Source organism: Chrysochloris asiatica, unplaced genomic scaffold (genome assembly GCF_000296735.1).
Source record: "Chrysochloris asiatica unplaced genomic scaffold, ChrAsi1.0 scaffold00064, whole genome shotgun sequence".
Lineage (NCBI taxonomy): Eukaryota > Metazoa > Chordata > Mammalia > Afrosoricida > Chrysochloridae > Chrysochloris > Chrysochloris asiatica.
In genome coordinates this window covers 16139091-16162273 of record NW_006408582.1, presented here as the reverse complement: position 1 = coordinate 16162273, position 23183 = coordinate 16139091, and the positions used below count along the sequence as shown (strand labels likewise).

Here is a 23183-nt window from a genome sequence, read left to right as displayed (position 1 = left end):
TATTCCATAAGAGGCTCAGTAACTGCCAACACTTCCCTTTCCTCCAATCTAGCGTTTCCAACACTTTCCCTTGCTTCTGCAGTTTTCTGGTGTTGACTCCATACTAGCCAAAGGTTAGGTATGCTTGGACATCTTTCCCACAGTGCCTTGACTTCCACAGATCTCTAACCCTAGGTGTAGATACTTGAGACCCATTGCAGGCCCAGGAAGAACCTCAAAGTAGGAGAGAAGGTGCTCTACAGGGGTTACCTGGAGTAGTCATTCCCCAGCAAGACTATAGTGATCCAATCCCCACCTCCACAGCACTCATGCCACACAAAAAATTTTCAGAGATATTTAATGCCACAGATAAATCCGAACAATCCCTCTGGGTGCCTGGAGCCAGGGTTGTCACCTACATCCCTATATCCTCTGTTCTAAATGTCCCAGGTTCTGCTTGGGCTGGGGGTTAGGAAAGGAGGAAGTAGAAAAGGAGTGGGAAGAGGGTGGGTCTCTCCAGGGCACCCTTCTTGCCTTGGGATGGTGACTCACCCAGTGGGCACTAGAAAGGACAATTCATCAAACCAAACTAAGGAGGGCCAAGCCCAGTATGTGCAGATGGTAAGGGAGGAAGGGGAGACAGGTAGGGGGCGGAAGGAGGACCTGTGGATGCAGTAACCAAAAGGAGTTACCAACAGCAGAAGCCAGTAGGGAAGGCTTACCTTACCCCCTCCTCCTTTCTCCTTCTTACCACCTTCTAACTCCCTCTACTTCAATGTGGCCCACATCTATCTACTCCACCCTCCCATCACTTTGGGCCTTTCTTGAGTACAATATTATCATACTCGGTTCCCTGAGGCCAGCCAGAGGCAGAGAAGTCCTGCCCAGCTGAGAAGACGTGCTGGAGGCCTCTATGGTCCTTGTCAGCTTTGGCCTGCCTCCTCCATGCCTCACCTTGGGGTTCCTGGGGGCTGTCATACAGTGAGAGAGCAGCCACCCCCTCAGGTTCATCATATATGTGATCATGTCTGGGGACCGGTTGCTCCTGAATGCTATCATACAGAGGATCTAGCTGGGGAGGGATAGCCAGGATGTCCCTGAAGCTCTTTCCCAAGGAACGGGCCACTGCATCAAAGGGCACTGCATATTCCCCCTCCGGGCCCCGAGGCCGAGGCCGGGGTGTAGGAACTTGTGTGGTGGGTGATGGCAGTGGCAATGAGTCATGGGGCCGGGAGTAGGGGCTCTCCGGCCTGGGGAGCACTATGGGGATGGTGGCTGGCTGGGTTTGGGGCCCAGGAGGGGCAGCACTCTTCTGAGCAGAGATGGCCCCCTCCAGGGCCAAGAAGATCTCGTTGCTTTGCTGGGTTTCAAACTCAAAGCTGCCCTCCCCAGAGAAACAGCGCCTGCCTGCCTCGAAGGTAAAGGTTACCTGGGCAGAGGGGGAGAGGGAGGTTACTGGGCAGGCCACTGGGCAGGCTTACTCTTGCTAGACCCCCACCTCCAACTATGAGCTGCAATCCCCTCCAGCTTCCTTCCAGTAGGAGTAGTTCTTTCCAAGCTCTTTTCTCCTCCCTCCAAACTTTCCCAGGCTCCTTGGCTGGAGAGATCAAGGCTAAGGGGCACCATTGAAGGTGGAGCTCTGGAATATTCTCTCTTTGGGAATTGTTTTTAAAAAAGAATTGTTTCCTGTCTGATATTGGCTATGGTCTTAAGGTGTCCTGTAACAAGGGAGTTTCTGGCTGACAGTGCAATCCTTGCTCTTGCTTTTAACCTGGGGGGGGCATGGGCAGGTGTGTGGAGCAGAAGCTGGCAGGTTCCAGCTGCTGACCTTTTGCAGTCAAGCACTTAACCACTGCACCACCAGTGCATTCTTTGCTCCCCCTGATTCTTCTTTATTGCATCTCTTCCTCTTTTCCCAATCTCCCACCTCTACCAGCGTTCCCTCTCTCATTCTCACAGGTGTGCCTTTTTTTTGCTTTCATTCTCTCTCCCTGGTTTTCTCATCCCTTTTCATGCCAGCCTTTCTCTGTAGCTTTCCTTTCTCCTCATCCCTTCTTTCTCTTTCTATGGTGGAGAGACTTTGCCCTCCCCCTGACATTCTCTCTGCTCTCCTATCTCATCCCTGGACTTGCAGCTTTCTCTCTCTCACCTTGTCCCGCCCAAAGCGCCGCAGAAATCTATAAGGCCATTCATACAGCAGCGTGCCCGGTTCGGGGCCGCCCCACAGCTCCAGGGCACTCTCTCCAGCCCGGAGGGTGTAAGATCCTCTCAGACAGCACCTCTCACTGGCTTCTGTGGGTCTCATGGTCACAACAAACTTCTTCTGGACAACGACTGGGGGGAAGAAGGGAGAGGAAAAAAAAACAGTTAATGGGAAACAGCTCACGGGCCTCAACGTTACCCATTCTAAAGGAAGATGCCAGAATATCTCTAGAAAAAGTGATATCCAGGTACACAGAGCCTCCCAGCCTGGATCTTGAAGGATGAACTGTTCCATGAAAGGACATTCCCCCAAAACTAAGTACCTTCACCCCCTACTCCAGTAGGCATCATAACCTAGCCACATCCACCCCAACCTTGTACCCACATCCTTCCTGCCCCTGTTGCCAGAGCCACAGGCTTGTCTTCTTCCACCAACTCATAGTAGCTCTCACCCCAAACCAGCTGCCTTCCCAGGCTCTCATGCCACAGCTGCAGGTGAAGTCTACCACTGTCCTCTCAGCTGTCAGTCTATCCACCCACCCCTGATGCCATCCTGTGCCCTCTGCGGGATGATGCCCCCACACACCCATCCCCAAGGGCTAAATAGCAAGAGCATGGATTGCCCTGTCAGCTAGAATCTCCCTTGCCCCAGGATACCTTAAAACCACAACCAGTTCAGAGAAAAACTCTTTTTTTTCAAACAGTTGCTCAGTTACCAAATAGAGAGGTTCAAGAGCAGCACCCTCACCAGCCCCCTCACCCCCAACTCCCACACCGCAGCCCTGACCTCTCTCACCAGTGCACCTGGGAAAGTCGGGATGATGAAGCAAGGCTGAAAGCTGACCCAGAGGAGCTAAACTCCCCACCTTGAGCCAAAGCCGGAAGTGATGGGGAGAAGCTGATAAGGGGGGCTGGCCAGGGCTGGGGGCAACCACAAGGCAGGAAGACTCAAGGCCATCAGAGCTGCTACACCTCCATTCAACCACACCCTAGGAGACCATGGGGAGAACAGGGCAGCAGGGCAGCTGTTCTCCACCCCAGCCCCAACTCACCTGTGGCAGAGCTGCTGTACAATTCATTCTCCTCCATATGGGGCCTGCTGCCCTTCCCGGGAACATCCTCCAGCCCAGACCCTGAGAGCTCCTTCTTCTGCCCCTGTGGAAGAAGTCCTGGGTCTCACATGACCACACCAACCCCAAATACCACCTCTGGCCCAGGCTTTCTTTAAGGCAGCCCCACCTACTGCCTCTGCATGCATTCCGGACTGACGTTCCCCACCACGGAACTGTCTGAAGCATCTTGAATTTGCTTCTTATACCATCTGCCCACAGGAAATAATTATGGCCCTCTGCCCCTCCCCCATATACATCCCCTTGCCCTTTCACAGGCCTTGACTACTTACAGGGAAGGCCACCAAGCAGATGGCCTGTATCCAGTCATCACGCTCTGCAATAGGGGCCGCCAGCTGCCACGGACGTTCCTTGGTCTCCAGGAGGAAGGTGCTGGTGTCCCGGGGGCTGCTGGCCTCCCCACTGGCTTCAGTCACCCACAAGCAGTCACTGAGACGGATAACCCGCCGGGCGGCCTCTCCACGGCGCTGCTTCTCTGGGCTCTCCTGGAGCTCCAGTCGGGCCAGGGTGCAACTGGACTCTCTATACAGCACAGCCCAGAACCGCCGCCATTTCTGAGCCCAGGTACATGGGCAGTAAGGTATCAAGAGGGAGTCACCAAGAGATGAAGAGATTGTGACCAAAGGGTAGAGGAACTGTGGGAAAGGGACTGGGGCAGACCCATTGAGTTGGGGGAAGAGAGATAAAGACCACAGGAAATGCAGGGAGGCAGAGAACTAACAAGGGCCACAGGAATTAGAAAGCACTGGAGGTGAGCCACAAGCACCCAAGATCAATCCAGAATTGAACTGACAAGCAGACACCGCTGAAGGCAGAAAACACAGTAACCAGCCACCGGATACAGAGTAAAAGAAGGTCGAGTAGGCCCCAACTCCAAGAGATAAAAAGTTTCCAAAGCTAGACTCGAGACCATCATTCTTGTTCTGTGTGAAGTTCGGTGGAAGGCCCCTATCTCCAGGAACTTTTCTGTCTCATCCCTGGAGAGCCAGGGCAGAGACAGAGGAGCCCTGGGGTGGGTCAGCTGAGGGAAAAGCACTTCCCCATTTAAGGAGACCAAAGAAGGAGAAGTTCTAGGCATACTGGGAAGTCGGCTTCAAGAACCTCAGCCCAAGCTTAATGCCAACTTAAACTCACACCACTTGAAAGGAGGCAACATAGCGCCACTGTAATCCCAAGTTACCCCCACAGCTGTTCCTTCCACCTCCTTCTGAGCTGTCCCATGAGAAGTCACCACAAAGCAAGAGAGGTAAGAGACTGAGTCAGCGCTTCCTTTTCCCCAGGAAGGTGCACAGCCCTTAGCAAAGAACATAGTTTGGGGCCTATTTAGGAAGCGAGCATCTGCTAAGCAATGAGCCTTTTTGAGGTTGATCTCTGGTATAACTTGGAGGATGGTAGAATCCCTACCATCCCATAAAGGTTTTAGAACATTCAGGAATATCCCACTTCTCCCCAAGAATCTCTAGCAATCCCCTTACATTCCCCTATCCCCACCCTACCCCTATGCCCCTCAGCCCAACCCTGTGCCTACCTTTCCAAAAGTCTGCTGCTGCTGAAGATGCAGGAAGCCCTGCTTCACTGCCACCTCACCCATCTTCTGACCATCTCGGTGGCCCTGCGCTTGAGCTCTCACTTTCCACTCTTGCCCTATTTCTCTCTCTGCCGTGTGTTCCTCCTCTCAAGTTCATTTCCTCTCTGCCTAGAGTGTTCTGCACTATTCTAGTCTGCTTGATGACGACAGTCTGATAGGGCCTGTGGTTTTGTGATGTGTGTATGTGTTTTTAATGAGTGAGTTTTACACTTGAGCTTCCTACATACTCAGTAAGTAAGAGACCATTTCCAAAAAGTCAAATTCTATAATTTTAATGAAAAACAACACAGGTATAGAAGTTCACAAAGGAGTCCCTGACAAAGAATAGCTGACCCACAGGAACCAAGATCCAGAACCCAAACTAGAGAGTAAAACTAACAGCAAAATGTTTTTTAACTGCTTTTGTTGTTGTTGTTTTTACTGTTTTATTGTGAATTATGTGATAGTTTACATTGGAGAACATTAGTTTTACATTCATCCTATTATATATTGTTTCATTGCTATGGTTATAATCCCCTCCATGCATAATCAACGAACCAAAGGGTATACCCTGCAAGCCTGCCCCCTGGTTGTCAGCACACAGCCCCTATTCCTCTCTGGGTCTAAAGTCCCCAGCTGCTCCATCTCTCCACATCATCATCTTTGTCTCCATCTCTGGCATCACTGCTTCTCTGGGTAGGGTCCTGCTGTCCACTCTTCTCCCTTCATGGTCTCAGGGACCTCCGCTCCTAGACTGCAAAGTCAATCACTCCCTTCCTTTTGCTACAAAACGTCTACCTTTACATTTCCAACACTCACAATCAGTCCTGATAACAATTCTTCACTATTGTATCACAAGAGACCTATCCCCATTTCGTTTCATCAACCCCACCTAGACAGATTGTATACTACTCAGTGGAGACTCTACCTTCCTCCATGCCCTCTGGATCTAGGTTTCCCCATGAAAGCTTGTAAGCCAGTCACTTCTTGCCTTTGTAGTCCACCCATTTTGGGTAGTCAATGTCCAAGTTGCCCATCCCTGTCTACTCTGTGTATGGAGGGGGTGGGAATGATCCTCACTGTAAAGATGTGTTCCCTCTTTTGAGCTACTACATCCATAGGTGTAGGTCAAGTTCATCAAATTGTATCAGATTACTCTTTTTCTCCTCTTCTTTCTTCTTCTAGTTGAGCTCTGATCCTCCATCCAGTCATTGAAGCCAGGTCAAGTGGGTATATCTGCAAGTGTGGGTGTTCTTGTGCATATGCCCTCCCTTTTTATCAGCTGGATGCTTCACTCTCCACTCTAGTCCTCTATGGTTATGTCATTGACTCTGGGCCCAAGAGTCCCCAGGTCTTGCAATGCTGCTGGCCAACCAGGTCTCCACCTGGGGATCGCAGGAGTCTATTGAATATTGTAGGGCTTAGCTCACCGCTTCATTGCTGTTTTTCCCTCATTTCCCCTTATCGGTGACGAATGTGGTCACCAATCAGCCCACACTTAAGTTTGATACTTAGAATGATAGAGCTGAGAAATCATCTAGCCCAACTCTCTAAAAACAAGGACACTGAGGTTCAGAAAGGTCTGAGGGACCTATTGAAACTCAGAAACCTAGGTAGCAGAAGACCAAAACCAGAACCCTGGGCTTTCAACTCAATAAAATCTGAATCTAGTGAAAACCAGGAACAGGCAGGTACAGACAAAGGGGAAGGGAAAAGGCACAAAGTCCTGGTGTGGCACTGTGGGTTAATACGCCAGACTGCAAAGCCGTTTGAATTGCAAGGCCAGTGGGTCAAGCTCACCAGCTGCTCTTCAGAAACCCTATACAGGGTCGCTATGGGTCGGAACCAACTCAATGGCACTTAACAACAACAACAATAAGCATTTATTAAGGGTGGTGGAAAATTCAGAAATGGTTTATATTGATGGTTGAACAATACGCACAATGAATATATTTAATGTCACTGAGTTATACATGTAAAGGTTATTGAAATGGTTAATGTTTTGTTACCTATCTATTTACTAGACACACATACACAATATCCAAAAGCTGAGTTACACACATGGGCACAGCACACAGGGATGAGACAGAACACAGGGGCACACTAATCCAGACACTGCATTCACTATACACAGATGTTATTGATTCACTACATGGAGGGCACTTTCTGTTCCCAAATAGCAATGCACACTTACACTACCCTTGTGGAAATTCTAGAAGCATGACATTCCCATACTGAAACATGTTAAGTTCTGCAGAAGGGTTTTATTTCCAAAACACAGTTAAATTGTTGTATTTCGCTACCTTTCCTGCCTTCATGGGCATTAGAAAGCCACCTGAGTTTCACCTAGAAATATTTTTTGTTGTTGTTATAATAACAATCTCATAGCATTTTTTAAAATAGTGCATAGCTATCAAAATGAACATGTGTCATAGTCACCAAAATTTCCATGCACACACTCCCACTTGTCACATTATACCTTAAGAAGGCAGGCCAAGTATTACTACAACTGTTTGTGACTTGCTGGAGATCACAAAGTTCCTTGGGCAGAGGAGGAAGTATAGTCAAGGACTCCTTTCTTTAATTCAAATGTTTTGTCATTGTCAGTCCCCTAAATGGAATCTAGACTCCACGCAAGAATATACATTGTTTGGGGGAAATTCAACCTCCCTGGAGAATATTTAAATTTAGTGCCAGATGGTTTAGAGGAACAATCTGAATGGAAACATGGTGCAGAGACATTGGGAAAAGCTGAAGATTAGACCAACACCCCTGGGGTAACTCCTTAAGTGAGCACTTAAATAAGTGGGCTGATTTCCTTTGCGACAGGACTTTTTAGAAGTTGCCTTGGGAAGGAGAGCAGAGCAGTGCACAGTTCAGGCCTTTGACTGTACGAATGTGTGTGATGTGCTCTTTACAAGATGACCAGCTTTACAAGATGAATGTTCTGTGCTCTGGGAAAGAAAGGCTCAGTCACTTAAAACTCACTGCACTCCTGTTGCCTGGATCAGAAAGATCAGTGTTATCCAAAGAACAATACTTCTTTGAAAGTACTTGTTTTTGTTGTTATGTGTGGTTGAGTTGATTGGGACTCATACCAACTCTGTATAGGGTTTCTAAGGAATGGCTGGCGGATTTGAAACAATGACCTTGCAGTTAGCAAGCCAGTGTTTGTCCTGCAGCACCGTACCAACTTAAGGGTAAGAAAATGGGAATGATCTATTCCCTCTCTGCCATTCCTAAGAGAGTCCTCTTTGCCTTAGAGTTGGGTTGTTGTTGTTGTTGTTGTTAAGTACTGTGGAGTCGGTTCCGACTCATAGTGACCCTGTACAGGGTTTCTGAGGCTGTAAATCTTTACGGGAGCAGAACACCTCATCTCTCTCCCGCGGAACCACTGGTAGTTTCGAACTGCTGACCTTGCGGTTGGCAGCCCGACTCGTAACCACTATGCTACCAGAGCTCCTTAGAGTTGGGTAGTCGTTACTTAAAATCAGCATCTCTCTTGTCTTCAAGGACAGATGAGTTTTTAGGGTCATCCTAGGGATTTTGAGCAGGATTTTGTTTTTGTTTTTAAATAAATCTTGGCATGTAAGGTACTGTCGAGTCGATTTTCAACACACGGCAACCCTATGGGACAAAGTAGGACTGCCCCCCAGTTTCCTAGCTGTGATATTTATGGGGAGTCCTGGTGTGGCATCGTAGGATAAGCACTGAACTGCAAGGTCAGTTTGAACTACAAGGTTGGCGGTTCAAACTCACCAGATGCTCCTTGGAAACCCTACACAAGGTCGCTATGAATTGGACCTGACTCCAGGGCACTTAACAACAGTAATCTTTATGGAAGCAGATCACTAAGTCTCTCTCTTATGAAGGAATGGGCTCAATTAATGGGTTCAAAATGTCAACTTTCAATTAACAGCCAAGTACTTATTTAATGTGCCACCTTTTCAAATAGATTTTTTTAAAATTAATTTTAGATTTACAAAGGAAAAAATGTGTAGAAAGTCCCTTATACCCCAGATACGCCATAGGCAGTTTCACCTACTATTGACATTTTCTTCTTGTTGTTAAGTGCCATCAAGTTGATTCTAACTTATACTGACCGTGTACAGGGTTTCTGAGGCTTTAAATCTTCACAGGAGCAGAAAGCTTCATCTTTCTTCCTAGGAGTGACTGGTGGGCTTGAACTGTGGACTTTGTGGTTATCAGTCCAGTGTTTTATCTCATGAAGCCCCCGTAATATATTTGTTACAACTGATTAACAAATATTGATATATTATTATTACTATAACTCTTAACTAAGGTCCATAACTGGAGTCCTGGTGTGGCACAGTGGGTTAATGCACTGGACTGTAAGATCCTTTGAACTGCAAGGTTGATGATTCAAGCTTACCAGCCGCTCCTTGGAAACCTTACACAGAGTTGCTATGAGTCGGAATCAACTTGACAGCAGTTAACAACGAGGTCTATAATTACATTGGAGCTCACTCTTTGTGTTACACAGTTCTATGGGTTTTGGTAAATGCACAATGTCATGTGTCCACCACTATTGTTGTTGTTGTTAAGTACAGTTAAGAGTCGGTTCCGACTCACAGTGACCCTGCACAGGGTTTCCAAGGCTGCAAATCTTTATAGGAGCAGAAAGCCTCATCTTTCTCCCCTGGAACAGCTGGTAGTTTCGAACTGCTGACCTTGAGGTTAGCAGCCCAATTTGTAACCACTATGCTATCAGAGCTCCTTGTCCACCACTGTAGTATCATAAAATAAAGTTGTCATGAAGTCCATTCCAACTCACAGTGGTCCAATGTGTGTCGGAGTAGAATCGTGTGTCGTTGGGTTTTCAGTGACAGATGCTTTTCAATAGACTATCGAGTCTCTCTTCTGAGATGCCTCTGGGTAGAGTCAACCTTTCATTTAACAGGCAAGTGTATTAACCATTTGCACCACCGAGGGTCTCCACACTATCATAAACCCATTATCAACAAGCCTATCTGAATCCTAGCTACCCTATATGAGAGAGTAGAACAGCCACATAGGGTCTCCAAGACACTAATCTTCATGCAAGCAAACTGCCACCTCTATCTCCTGTGGAGAAGCTAGTGGGTTCAAACTGTCGATCTTCTGGTTAGCAGCCAAACACTTAGCCACTGTGTCGCCAGAGCTCCTTATAGCATTTGCTGATGTTAAGTAAGTTGAGTTGGTTCCAACTCATATTGACCCTGTATATGGTTTCCAAGGAGCAGCTAGTGAGTTTGAACCACTCACCTTGCCCTTCAAACGGACTTGCAGTCCGGTGCTTATCCTACAGCACCACACCAGGACTCTAGTGATTTTTGCTTAACTACAAGAAGTCACTTGCAGATATTGTTAAAAATGCAAATTCTGGTATAGTAGGCCTGAGGTGAGACCTGAGAGGCTGATGCCGATGGTGGGTGGACCAGATTACACTTTTAAGTAGCAAAGTAATAGAAGACTTTCCCCCAACCCCACCACCACTCTGATATTACTAAGTGCCACTGAGTCGCTTCAGACTCATAGTGACCTTGTATAGGGTTTCTGAGGAACAGCTGGTGGGTTTGAACTGGCAACCTTGTGGTTCAAACTGACCTTGAGGTCCAGTGCTTAGCCTACAGCCCCACACCAGGATTCCCCACCACTCTGGATGCTTACCACTCTGGATAGCCTTCCCCCAAGGTAAACTAGACACATACCGCTCAGAACCACTGGGGGGCATCCGAGTTTACCAGATTACTTGGAAGCTATTTAAACCTTGGGGTCTAAGCCCCAGGTATTCCAGATACCCTATCCCATACCAGTGGAAGTAGAGGAAATTTTCCTCTTATAGTTACTGTCTGGAGAACTATAAGAGGAAGGACAGCAGAAACACACTAGGAACAATATCCCTGCAACCTTTCAAGATTCCTTCAACTTTTCCCTAACAGGACCTGGGGGGAACCTTGCAGTGGCAATACTTACCTGAGGACTTTCTGCCTGAATACAGGGGCATCCTAGGAGCAGGAGCCTAGAAGACATCACTTCAAGGCACAGGTAATTAGATGCCCTTAGGATACTAGGCACCAATGACAGGAAAAGAAAGCATGGTAAAGGAAAGTACCCTGGTCATCTTCATTGAGGCACAATGCTCTGGGAAAGAAAGGCTCAGTCACTTAAAACTCACTGCACTTCTGTTGCCTGCATCTGAACAGGTTGATCCAAAGTATAAGCAAGAACCAAGGATGTTGTGAGAAAAGTACTTCTGTGAAAGTACTTGTTGTTTTTAAGTGCTGTTGAGATGGTTCCAATTTATAGCAACCCATTAAGGAGCTCTGGTAGCGTAGTGGTTATGAATTGGGCTGCGAACCACAAGGTCAGCAGTTCGAAACTACCAGCTGTTCCATGGGAGAAAGATGAGGCTTTCTGCTCCCGTAAAGATTTACAGCCTGGGAAACCCTGTGCAGGGTTGCTATGAGTTGGAACCGACTCCACAGCACATAACAACAAGTATAGGGTTGTGCCTCCTTGTTTTTATTGGAGAAGAAGGGGCACACCAAACCCCACCTATGCTTCAATAGAAGCTACTGGGACCCTTTCCTTACAATGGTCTCTCTCCATAAGAATTAGGAGCCATGCAAACCAGAAGCTACTACTCCAAGAACATTGTGACTTTATTTTTGTTACTATTCTCCCACAGTGATTGGCAGTTAAAACCCTAACACAAAAAAAGACATGTGAGCTTTTTGCTGAAGCAACAAAGGAGTAGCGTAGTGGTTACGAATCCGGCTGCGAACCGCAAGGTCAACAGTTTGAAACTACCAGCTGTTCCGTGGGAGAAAGATGAGGCTTTCTACTCCCTTAAAGATTTATAGCCTCGGAAACCCTGTACAGGGTCACTATGAGTCAGAACCAACTCCACAGCACATAACAGCAGCAAGAAGGCCAGAGTGACCAAAGCATTATAAGTCAGCAGAGGGCATGGCATAATAGAGATGGAGTCAGATCCTAAGGTCAGTCTCTTCTTGTTAGGTGCAGTGGAATTGGTTCTGACTCATGGTAACCTTATGCAAAGCCCAATCCTGCACCACTCTCACAATTGTTACACTTTTGCTCATTGTTGCTGCCACTGTGTCAATCTATCTCATTGGGGATCTTTCTCTTTTTCACTGACCCTCCACTTTACCAAGCATGATGTCCTCCTTCTCCAGGGACTGGTCCTTCCTGGTAACATGACTGAAGTATCAGAGATGAAGTCTCACCATCCTGGCTTCTATAGAACATTCTTGTTGCACTTCTCCCAACAGATTTGTTTGTTTTTGCAATCCATGGTACTTACAATATTCTTTGCCAACACCATACTTCAAATGCATCAATTCTTTTATGGTCTTTCTTTTTTAAAATTAATGAATATTTTATTAATTTCAGAGCCCTGGTAGTATAGTGGTTTGAATATTGGGCTGTAACTGCAAGGTCAATAGTACCAACCCACCAGTCCCTTCTTAGGAGAAAGATGAGGATATCTGGTCCTATAAGGATTTGCATACAGTTACAGAAAGCCTATATAGGGTGACTATGACTCAGAATTGAATAAACAGCAGTGGGTTTGGTTTTTGGTTTGGGTTATTAACTTACATTTATTGAATATTCTTTGTTGTGGTTGTTGTTGTTGTTAGTTTCTGTAGAGAAGTTTCCAACACATTGCACTATGCAATGAGTTTGCAATACTCATTGCAAAACATTGTCTTACTTTCATATGTGTATAAGGTAGTGTGTTTCGTTTTGCTGTGCATAAGGCCACTATGGGTTGGTACTGACTCGATGGCACCTAACAACAACAACAACAACAAAAGGCAGTTAAAAATACCATGGCTTGGATCAGGTGCACCTTAGTCCTCGAACTGGTATCTTTGGTTTTGAACACTTTAAGAGTCTTTTGCAGATTTGCCTAATGCAATTCATTGACTTCTGATTCCATGAGTATTGATTCTACATCCAAGCAAAAATGAAGTTTTTGACAACATCAATCTTTTCTCCATTTATCATGATGTTATTCAGGAGAAATGTGATGACAGCTCAGATCAGTGTTTTGTTTTCTCTACATTGAGATGCAATCCATACTGAAAGCTGTACTTTGTTCTTATTCAGTAAGTATTTTAAGTCTTTTTTGCTTCCAGCAAGCAAGGTTGTATTTCCTACATATCACAGGTTGTTAATGAGTCTTCCTCCAATACTGAGGCCAGGTTCTTCTTTATATAATCCAGTTTCTCTGATTATTTGCTCAGCATTGTTGTTGTTGTTGTGTGCCATCGAGTCGGTTCCGACCCATAGCGACCCTGTATAGGGTTTCCGAGGGTGTAAATCTTTACGGGAGTAGAAAGCCTCATCTTTCTCCCGTGGAGCAGCTGGTAGTTTCGAACCGCTGACCTTAAGGTTCGCAGCCCGATTCGTAACCACTACGCTACCAGTGCTCAGCATACAGACTTTTATTTACTCAGCCTAAGTATGGTGAAAGGATATAACCCTGACACACATCTTTCCTAATTTTAAACCATACAGTATGCCCTTGTTCTGTTTGAACAACTGCCACTTGGTCTATGCACATGTTCTCATGAGCACAGTTAAGTGTTTTGGAATACCCATTCTTTACAATGTTATCCATAGTTTTTCATGATTTACACAGTCAAAAGCCTCTCCATAGTCAATAAAGCACAAGTAAACATCTTTCCGGCATTCTGTTTTTGGCCAAGATACACTGGATGTCAGCAATGATATCCCTATATTCATGTACTCTTTTCAATCCAGTTTGAATTTCTAGCAGTTCCTTGTCTATGTATTGTTGCAACTATTTTTGAATTATCTTCAGCAAAATTTTACTTGCATGGGATATTAGTGATGTTGCTCAATGACTTCCATAATCTGTTGGGTCACCCCTCTTTGGAATGGGTACAAATATGGATCTCTTATAACTAGTTGGCCAGTTATAGATGAGTGATTTCAGTGTTGCATCAGTTTGTTGAAAGATTTTAATTTGTAATCCATCAAATTCTGGAGCCTTGTTTTTCGCCAGTGCTTTCAGTACAGCTTAGACTTCTTCCTTCAATACCACTGGTTCTTGATCATATGTTATCTCTTGAAATGGTTGATGGGTGAACATGAACCTTTTTTTTTTTTTTTTGGTTACCATAACTCTGTATTCCTTCCATCTTTAGATGCTTTTTGCATCATTCAATATTTCACCCATAGAATCCTTCCATATTGCAAGTCATATGATGTTTTAGGAGTCCTGGTATAGCACTGTGGGTTAATGTGATGGACTGCAAAGTCAGTTTGAACCCTAAGGTCGGTGGTTCAAGCTCACCAGCTGCTCCTTGAAAACTCTACACACAGTCACTATCAGTCAGAACCGACTTGACGGCAGTTAACAAAATGGTCTCTTAGGCCACAGTAAAGATTTGGAAAATATTCTAAGTGCAATGAGAAGCCACCTAAGGATTCTAATAAGGGGAATAAATGATGTGATGTATAATTTTAAAAGCATGTTATACAGCTGTATGGAAATAGATTATCAAGATGCAAGATATATGACAGAAAAATAGGAGTTTATTACCAAAGTTCAGGAGAAATGTGATGGCAGCTTAGACCAGGGTGTTGACAGATTTGGGTATATACCTGTATTTTTTCACATATAACGAGTTAATATAAATAATGCACATGCATATAACATACATAACATGCACAGAAAACAAACGCACAAGGTGTACAGGAAACTAGCACAAAGGAAACTAAGGCAGGAGGGGGGTCACTTTGCAAAAACATGTACAAAACTAACTTTATTTGCATACTTTACTTGCAAAAACTACAGTATTACAGATAACTTCAAGTGGACTTGCAGATTGATTGTATGCAGAGGACAGATGAGATATGAGAAATTAAGTTAATTTGGGTTTTCAGTTGGAACAACTGGGTGAATGATGGTGCCTTTTACTGAGAAAGAAAAGGCAGAGGGAGAAACAAGTATGAGTGGTGGGGAGTGTTGATAGAATTTTGGGCCTGCCCCACCAGGAAGTTTTTACCTCTAATCAATCAAGCAAGTAAGGGATCCAATGACTGCCACTGCAATGGTGACTCTAAGAATACCATTAGAGTTGCAATGCCAAGGCCAGGAAGCCCCTAACCCCACCATTCCTGCCTCTCTACACTCAGAAGTAATGACTGGAAACTAGAAGGTTGTTGCTAAAATAACACAACATTTCACATGTTAAATAACTCAATAGTTACAGGTTTTGCATCACTTGTGTCTCTAAATCTTTTCTGAGTGAATCTAATTAGCTGAGCCTATATGGTGTTGGGCTGTTAAATGCAAGGTTGGCAGTTCAAACCCACCAGTTTCTCTAAGGGAAAAAGATGAGAGCCTTATGGAGCAGTTCTACTCTGTTCTACAGGGTTGATATGAGTTGGAATTGAAATGATGGCAGTCGGTTTGGGTTTTGCTTTATCTTGCAAAAGAGGAAGCATGCTGGTGAAGTAGTTAAGTGCTCAGCTATTAACCAAAAGGTCAGCCGATCAAACCCACTAACCACAGGGAAGACCTGGCACTCTTGAAAATCCTATGGGGCTGTTCTATTCAGTTCTACAGGGAAACTTTGAGATAGAATAAGATTTATTTGAGGCAATGGGTTTTGGCTTTGGATCTTGCTGCAAGAAAGTGAGGGTAATGTCGTTTTTAGGTTTCCTTGTAGCTAGTGGATTACAAGGATCAGTAGTTCAAATCTATCAGCCACTCCTTAGGAGAAAGTGAGACTTTTTGCTCTAGTAAAGATTTACAGCCTCAGAAACCCTGTACAGGGTCACTATGACTTGGAATCGATTCAACTGTACACAAGCACCACCTCTGAAAACTAGGAAGAAACATAGGAGAATAAAGGTTGAAACAATGTTGAATTGCCAGTTCACCACAGAAAGGATGTCTTTTACTAACACCATCATTTCCATCAAAGTGGTCACTCCAATGCAACCAACCAATACTTTTAGACTATAGCTAAATGTAATTTTGGGGCCTTGAATGGAAGTCAGAGTGGAAGTCAATGGACAACAGGAACTGGCAACTGGCACTCTAACACAGATCATTCCTGGTAAGGAAGACCAGTATTGGCCTCAACATATACAGAATGACTTGATCTGACCCACAGGGGTAACTTTCCCACTCTGCCTGAACCCAGGGGAAATCCCTTTTTCTCCCTCCTACTCCCCTGTGACCCTCATCATCTGGCTTGGGGATGGGAAGTAGGCAGTTTAAAGTAAAGGTTAAGAATAACCAATTGGGGAAGATTAGAATTGTGTGTTCTGTATGTTTCGATCCTCACCACTATATGATAGCTATTTCCATAAATGTTTAATGAAGAGAAGGACAAAAGTGAAAACAAGGAGATCATTATTTGGATAGCTGATGAAACCCAGGATCAGAGGGCAATGGCTCTTGTCCAATGAAGCAGAAAACTAGAAAAACAAAAATTGTGCCACCGTTGAAAACCATGTATTGCAACGCAAAGAATAATGCAGGTATTCTAAGTGGCGAGATTATCGGCTACGGGCTAGTCGGAAAATCCCTACCGATGTCATTTTAGTTGTGCGGTAAAGGTGGGGGAGTCCAGGGCAAGTAAGGGAAGGCACATGGAATAGGGAAACACACTGAGTTCAAGGGTTCTGGGCGGGCATATATCTCAGCCCATATCCAGGAGTCCTCAACCACGCAGAAGAGCAGAATGCAGCGTAAACTCCCACTCCAACGGCCCACCCTCAGGCGCGAGTACGGCCCCTTTAAAAACCATGTAAACAAAGCTTTGTTTCCCCAGCTCCCCGCTCCTTTCGCTCTCCCCCGGCCCTCTCCGTCCTCCCACCGCCGGCGTCTCCCCGGCGCTGACGTTGCCCGCGCCTTTACGCCGTCCCAACGGTGCTGCGCATTCTCAAACAGCGACTCCTGTCGCCAGGGCCTGCGCAGCCGAAGAGCACTACGCCACAAGCGTAGCTCGACGAGCCCCCAGCGCGCAGGCGCAGCGGCGACGACGGTGGCGGCGGCAGCGGCCCGGGCCGAGGTGCGCGCTGGGGGGGAGGGAGGGCCAGAGAGGAGCATGAATGGAGCAAAATGGCGGATCATGTGCAGGTGAGAGGGGCCGCCGGAGGGGAGGGGGCAGCCCTGGAGAGTGGGGAGTAGGGGACGCACAAGGCCCAAAGGGTTCGAGCCCGCTTAGAACTCACAAGGCCCGCGCCGCCGTCAGTCGGGGCTCCCGGAGCCGCCGCCCGTCCTGGATCTCCAGGGCCTTTCCCGCCTCCCGGGCCGGGGGCCTTCTCCATCCCCTCCCACCCGGTCCCACGCCTCTCGCTCGGGGGTTGAGGTGCAGGTATTGGAGCCCTGGCGCATGCAGCCTATATAGCTTATCAGTCACTGCCTTTCCGCTGGGAGGGGGACCTCCTCTAAGTCCTCACGGCCCCCCCAACAGGAAAGCATGGGGGAACCCTTTGCTGACTCTCCGGAGGGGGGCTTCCCCGTAACGCCCGCCTCCCTAAAGCAAATAACAAAAAGAAAACCTCCCATGGATAAGCCTCGCTCTCCAGAGGGTCTTTCCCGCCGCCTTCCTGTTCGCGACCCTGAAGACAAGAAGACACCCCCCCTCCCCGCAGCCGTCTCCCCCCTCCCACGGATACGCCCTTCACTCCATTCCAAATCGCGCAACCTGAAGAGCCCAGCTCCCGGTCCTCCAAAATGGGTACTCGGCCTTGGTTCGTCCCCTCCCCTTCCCCCCTGTCTACAGTGAGCGAGTTGAGCGCCCACACCTCCTGTGAAACGCGGGGTGGAGGGGGGTGTGTCTGAAATGAACGATCCTGTTAGATGTTGCTTCAGAGGGTCTTGATCTCGCCCAAGAACTTGTCCCGTCTGTGCTTTGGCCCAGGCCACTCTTCCTCAAAGACAAGACACAGGCCTTCTAGAAAGGGACAGCCCACATCAAACCTAATAGTAGCTGGTGAAGTGCAGGGTTATTTGTTGCAAACCATATAAAGTTTTACCTCCTTATTGACTTAAATCTGATATTTTTATGACAGTTACTGATACAAATCTGTTGTCAGGAACCTTGGGATTTTCTAGATAACTGCACAGATTTTGTTTTGTGGGAAGTCAAGATTAGAGTGTAAAAATTGTCACCTTTATGTTACTTACAAAATAACATCATTATTCAAGTAAAAGGGATGAGTTTATACCTAATTACAAACGAGTTTATAGTTGCTAACATGAAACTGGAGTGTTGTGAATTCTACCATTTCCTTTGATTAATAATGTAGACACTAGACAAAAGACTAATTTTCAGTTAGGGGCTCAGTAAAAGATCTTTGGAGTGTAGTGGGCAAAATTATATATATCAAGAATTGTTGCCATATGTTGAATACCACGAGGTTTGTATTTTAAAGCCAGTATCATTGCCTAATTTAGAAGTAGTAAATTTTGATACATGGTAATAATAATAGCATAGCACCTTTGTTTTATCGCAGCCATTTCTAAAAAGCATGAAGGATTTTATGGGGTTTTTTTTTAATCTTCCATCTTAAGACAGTAGGTAGGTTATTTTAAAGAAACAAACCAAAGCAAAGGATAGATAAGGGATGTTTAAGATAAGGCTCAAAGAAGTGCAAATCAGCAATTTTAACTCAAAGGAGGAGGGTCTTCCTTATTTTTAGTAAGGTGATGATTTTCTTCCACCCACCCAAAAATAGGATACCAAAGTAAGAGTTTATTAACTTTTCAAAACAAAAGCATACATGTCAGTGTCTTATTTTTACTCTTTATTTACTTTCAGAAATTGTAGTAAGTTGCTCTAAATTAGGGTTATTAAGTGCCATCAAGTCAGTTCCCACTCATAGCAACTCTGTATAGGGTTTCCAAAGAGTGGCTGGTGGGTTTAAACTGCTGACCTTGTGGTTAGCATTACCCTACAGCACCATACCAGCACCCCAAAATTAGTTGTTGTTGTAACTGCCATCGAGTTGGTTCCGACCTTTAGCAACCCTGTACAGGGTTTAGCTGGTGAGCTTGAACCTCCGGCCTTGTGGTTCAAGCCGACTTTGCAGTCCAGCACAACACCAGGACTCCAAAAAAAATTACTTGTTAGTGGCCCTTATATCAACAGGATGTTGTTGTTGTTGTTAAGTGCCATCGAGTCGGTTCCGACCCATAGCGACCCTGTATAGGGTTTCCGAGGGTGTAAATCCTTACGGGAGTAGAAAGCCTCATCTTTCTCCCGTGGAGCAGCTGGTAGTTTCGAACTGCTGACCTTATGGTTCGCAGCCCGATTCGTAACCACTACGCTACCAGAGCTCCTTGCCATATCAACAGGATAGTTTGAATTTTTTCTTTCTCTCTTTGGGTCTTATTGGTTTTTTTTGTTACCCTACTAAATTAGTTTTAGTATTATTTACTAACAGACTGGAGTCCTGGTGTGCTGAGGGTTAATGTGTTGGACTGCATAGTCAGTTTGAACCGCAGGGTCGGCAGTTATGTTCCAGCTTACCAGCTGCTCCTTGGACACCCTATACAGGATCTCTATGAGTCAGAACCGACTTGACAGCAGTTAACAACAACTACAACTAACAGACTAAGGTCGTGAAAATGAATGCATGAAAAAAATATTTGTACTCTCATCAGAATGGAATAAGTAATAAATGAGATAATGAAAGGCGAGTCAAAAAAAAAAGGCATTGAAGGGAAATACTTTCTTCAACACTGTTAAAATATGAAGTTTATAAATGTGTCTTTATACAGATGTCTGTTACAAATTCAGGACAACATTATTTGAAACTTACATGTGTGATACTAGATAGTTGAGTCATTATGTATCTAGTGTTCTCTGAAGCACCAGAGTGAGCTGTTTTTTGTTTTTGTTTTTTTATTGACACTTAATAATTCTCAGATGGTTTTGGGCTGAAGTCCTGGTCATTTCTTCTAAGGATATGTGTTTTATGGAAGATTTTTAAGTGCCATTAACTTTAGAATAATTAAGAAATTATAATGATTTATCTTTTATCTCTGTCACAAGCAATTGCTTGATGTGACGGTTTTCTTACTCTAGTTAGATAACTGGGCTAACGTGTCAGACAGCAGTCTCTTGAACTGCAAGGTCGGTGGTTCAAGCTCACCAGCTGTTCCTTGGAAACCCTATACAGGGTCGCTATGGGTCAGAATCGACTCTATGGCACTTAACAACAACATCAACATTTAACTCCCAAAGAGTCCTGGTAGTGCAGTGGTTAAGCAATTGGCTACTAACTGAAAGGCACGTGTCTCAAATTCACCAGTTTCTCTGTAGGAGAAAGATGTGGCAATCTGCTTCTGCAAAGATTGTTGTTGTTAAATGCTGTCAAATCAGTTCCAACTAATAGCGACCTTTTATAGCGTTTCCGAGGAACAACTGGTGAATCTGAACTGCCGACCTTGCTTTTCAAGCTGACTTTGTGGTCCAGTGCTTCTCCTACAACGATCAGGTCTCCTCTGTAAAGATTATTGTTGTTGTTGTTATGTGCTGTGGAGTCGGTTCCAACTCATAGTGACCTTGTATAGGGTTTCTGAGGCTGTAAATCTTCACGGGAGCAGAAAGCCTCATCTTTCTCCCGTGGAACCGCTGATAGTTTCGAACTGCTGACAGCCTGACTTGTAACCACTAAGCTACCAGCCTTGGAAATCCTACTGGGAAGTTCTCTATCAGCTTGACAGCAGGGGTGTCTAACTACCACCATAAAAATGGTCACAAAATGGTCCTGGCGGTGGTTGTATGTCATCTAGTTGGTTCCAACTCATAGCAACCCCGTTTCTGAGACTGTAAATATTTAGGAGAGCAGAAAGCCTGGTCTTTCTCTTACAGGTTACAAAATATTGACTATAATCAAACTCATCTATGTTTAATTAGCTTCATTTTCCCTTCCTTTTTAAAAATATCAAGTGAAAATAATGATAATTGTCTTTACTTGTTAGTTAATACAAAAAGGTGACAACAACTTAGTATACAGTGGTAATGAAAAAAGATTAAGAAGGATCAAATACTAGCTTTAAAATAGTGTTAGTTGGAGCTCTGGTAGCATAGTGGTTACGAATTGGGCTGCTAACCTCAAGGTCGGCAGTTCGAAACTACCAGCTGTTCTGCAGGAGAAAGATGAGGCTTTCTGCTCCCATAAAGATTTGCAGCCTTGGAAACCCTGTGCAGTGTCACTGTGAGTCAGAACTGACTCCACGGTACTTAACAACAACAACAATAAGTGGGTGTTCCGGATCTTGAGAGGGAAGAGAAAGTGTGTCTTTCTCTGTTGGATTATGTTGTTATATTGGGCTTAAATTATTACTTACTGGGCTCTGCATTCTGACTGTGTGGTGGTGGTGGCTGTGTGCCGTGGAGTCGGTTCCGACTCATAGCGACCCTGTGCAGGGTTTCCGAGGCTGTAAATCTTTATGGGAGCAGAATGCAACAGAAAATACTATTTCCAAAGTGGTCCTATTTTGTTTAAATTTCAAGTTCAGTAATTAAATATTGACTGCCAGTGTAACTCTAGGGAGTCAGGAAGAATCATTACAACTGGCCAGTTAAAATTTAACAGGGTGCAAAAGTTTAGCCTGATTATTAACAAAATTGATAATTGTCTTTTCAGCTTTTAAAAGCATATAATGGAATGATAAGAACTGTGGGTAGACCATTTTGAGAAGGAAGGTTCTGTACCACTTTTGAGAATTTTAAATAGAGAAAGAGGTAACTTTTGTACCTTTCTTTCCGTTGAACTTATATGGAATGCTTAGTGTGTGCAAGACCCTGTTCGGTGCTGAGCACTGCAGAGGATTCCGATATGAGAAAGACACTGGAGCTAGACTTGCTGAAGTGACAGATTCAGGTGCTCTGTTTAGGCAGTGTTTCAGAAGTACGAACATAGATAGAAGAACAAATAAGAAAATAATAACTCTGATTTCAAAACATGCTACGTTTGTGTTAGAGGATATCTGCAATAGCTGCATTCCTTCACTCACTCTCCTCTACCCCTTCTGTGGAGTTTTACAAATAATTCTTTTTTTTTTAAAATAATATATTTACATATATCTGATAAATGTGATGTTAGTGATTTTCTTGAGAGATCAGCCTTCGGAAAAATTAAGAATGCTCATATGCATATGGTGTCTTTCAGATATTTACATAATAAAATACAAAATATATGATTGGAATCTCATTTAAATGGAGATAGTAGAAAGAAACACTGAGAAGATCTCAGCTCTGCATCTTACAGAGAAATGAGCTTCCATTTGATCCAGAAATTGATGTTCATAATCACCAGCTGTATTTTCCTTTTTCTTGGTTGGATTTTGAAAACAATATTGTACCACAGCCTTATGAGAAGGGAAGGTTGCCAATTTAAACCAATAAGCTAATGTCTGTCTGTAGGTACCCCTTCTGAGGCTCCTTTGTTCACTTAAGTATATGGAAGGGAGGTAATGTTTAGAAGTTACGTCATTTTAAACAGTTTTCTTACATTATGCAATGTTGTCAGCTTTGTGTAAGTGATTATTGATTTTGATTTTTTAAAATGCATTATTGAAGTACATACCTAGTAGAAGGGTGCAGAAATCATATTCAGCTTGATGAATTTTTCCAAAGTGAACACTTTGGTAACTACTACCCAAATGGAGAAATAACATCCATGTCCCAGTAAATTCCATCAGGCCCCCTCCATTATGTATATGTGCCTGCTCCCCAAATGTAAGTACCTTTCTATCATTGATTTTTAAATACCTTAGAAGTCAGTCTAAGTAAGACCTAGCTGTAAGAATTTGAGCTGAAATGCCAGGGGTAGAAGCAGTATAAAATAGTGATTCTAAACCATTTTGAGATCATTTTTACTTTTTGGAGAATGTGTTATGAAGACTGTGATACTGCTCTCCAAGTGGAGTACACAAAATTTTGCCTACAGTTTCCAGCCATTCATGAATTAGAGTTAAAAGATATCATTCATTTTTAGTAAAATGCTAATAAGATCTTGTTGAAAACTGGTCTGTAAGTTTCTCTTTTATGTAACTCTAAAAACAGGACATTGTTGTTGTTAGGTGCCATCAAGTCAATTCTGACTCATAGCAAGACCCTATAGGATAGAACAGAGTTTGAAAGACTAGTTCAGGATCACATGTATGTTCCTGGAAAGTTACATGCAGACTGAATTTTTAATTAATTATACTCTGTTGTTCTTGTTGTGTTGTAGAGTTGAACCATAGAGACCTTACATTGGTTTCCATGGAG

General features: G+C 44.6%; 2 protein-coding genes across 2 annotated transcripts in view; one reads left to right on the top strand and one right to left on the bottom strand.

The window, feature by feature from the left end:
- Positions 1 to 787: 787 nt before the first annotated feature.
- DOK2 (docking protein 2, 56kDa) lies at positions 788 to 4902 on the bottom strand. The gene is made up of 5 exons (XM_006864414.1): positions 4840 to 4902; positions 3584 to 3865; positions 3234 to 3336; positions 2129 to 2313; positions 788 to 1408 (listed from the first exon to the last, which is right to left on the bottom strand). Exons 1-5 carry the CDS (start codon positions 4900 to 4902, stop codon positions 788 to 790), a joined length of 1254 nt encoding a protein of 417 aa, XP_006864476.1.
- A 12022-nt stretch (positions 4903 to 16924) lies between these two features.
- Positions 16925 to 23183, top strand: part of XPO7 (exportin 7) — a 136088-nt gene continuing 129829 nt past the window's right edge. Inside the window, exon 1 of the mRNA XM_006864413.1 lies at positions 16925 to 17032. Within this exon, the coding sequence (XP_006864475.1) occupies positions 17015 to 17032 (18 nt within the window). The 5' untranslated portion in view covers positions 16925 to 17014. The remainder of the gene's footprint in view (positions 17033 to 23183) is intronic.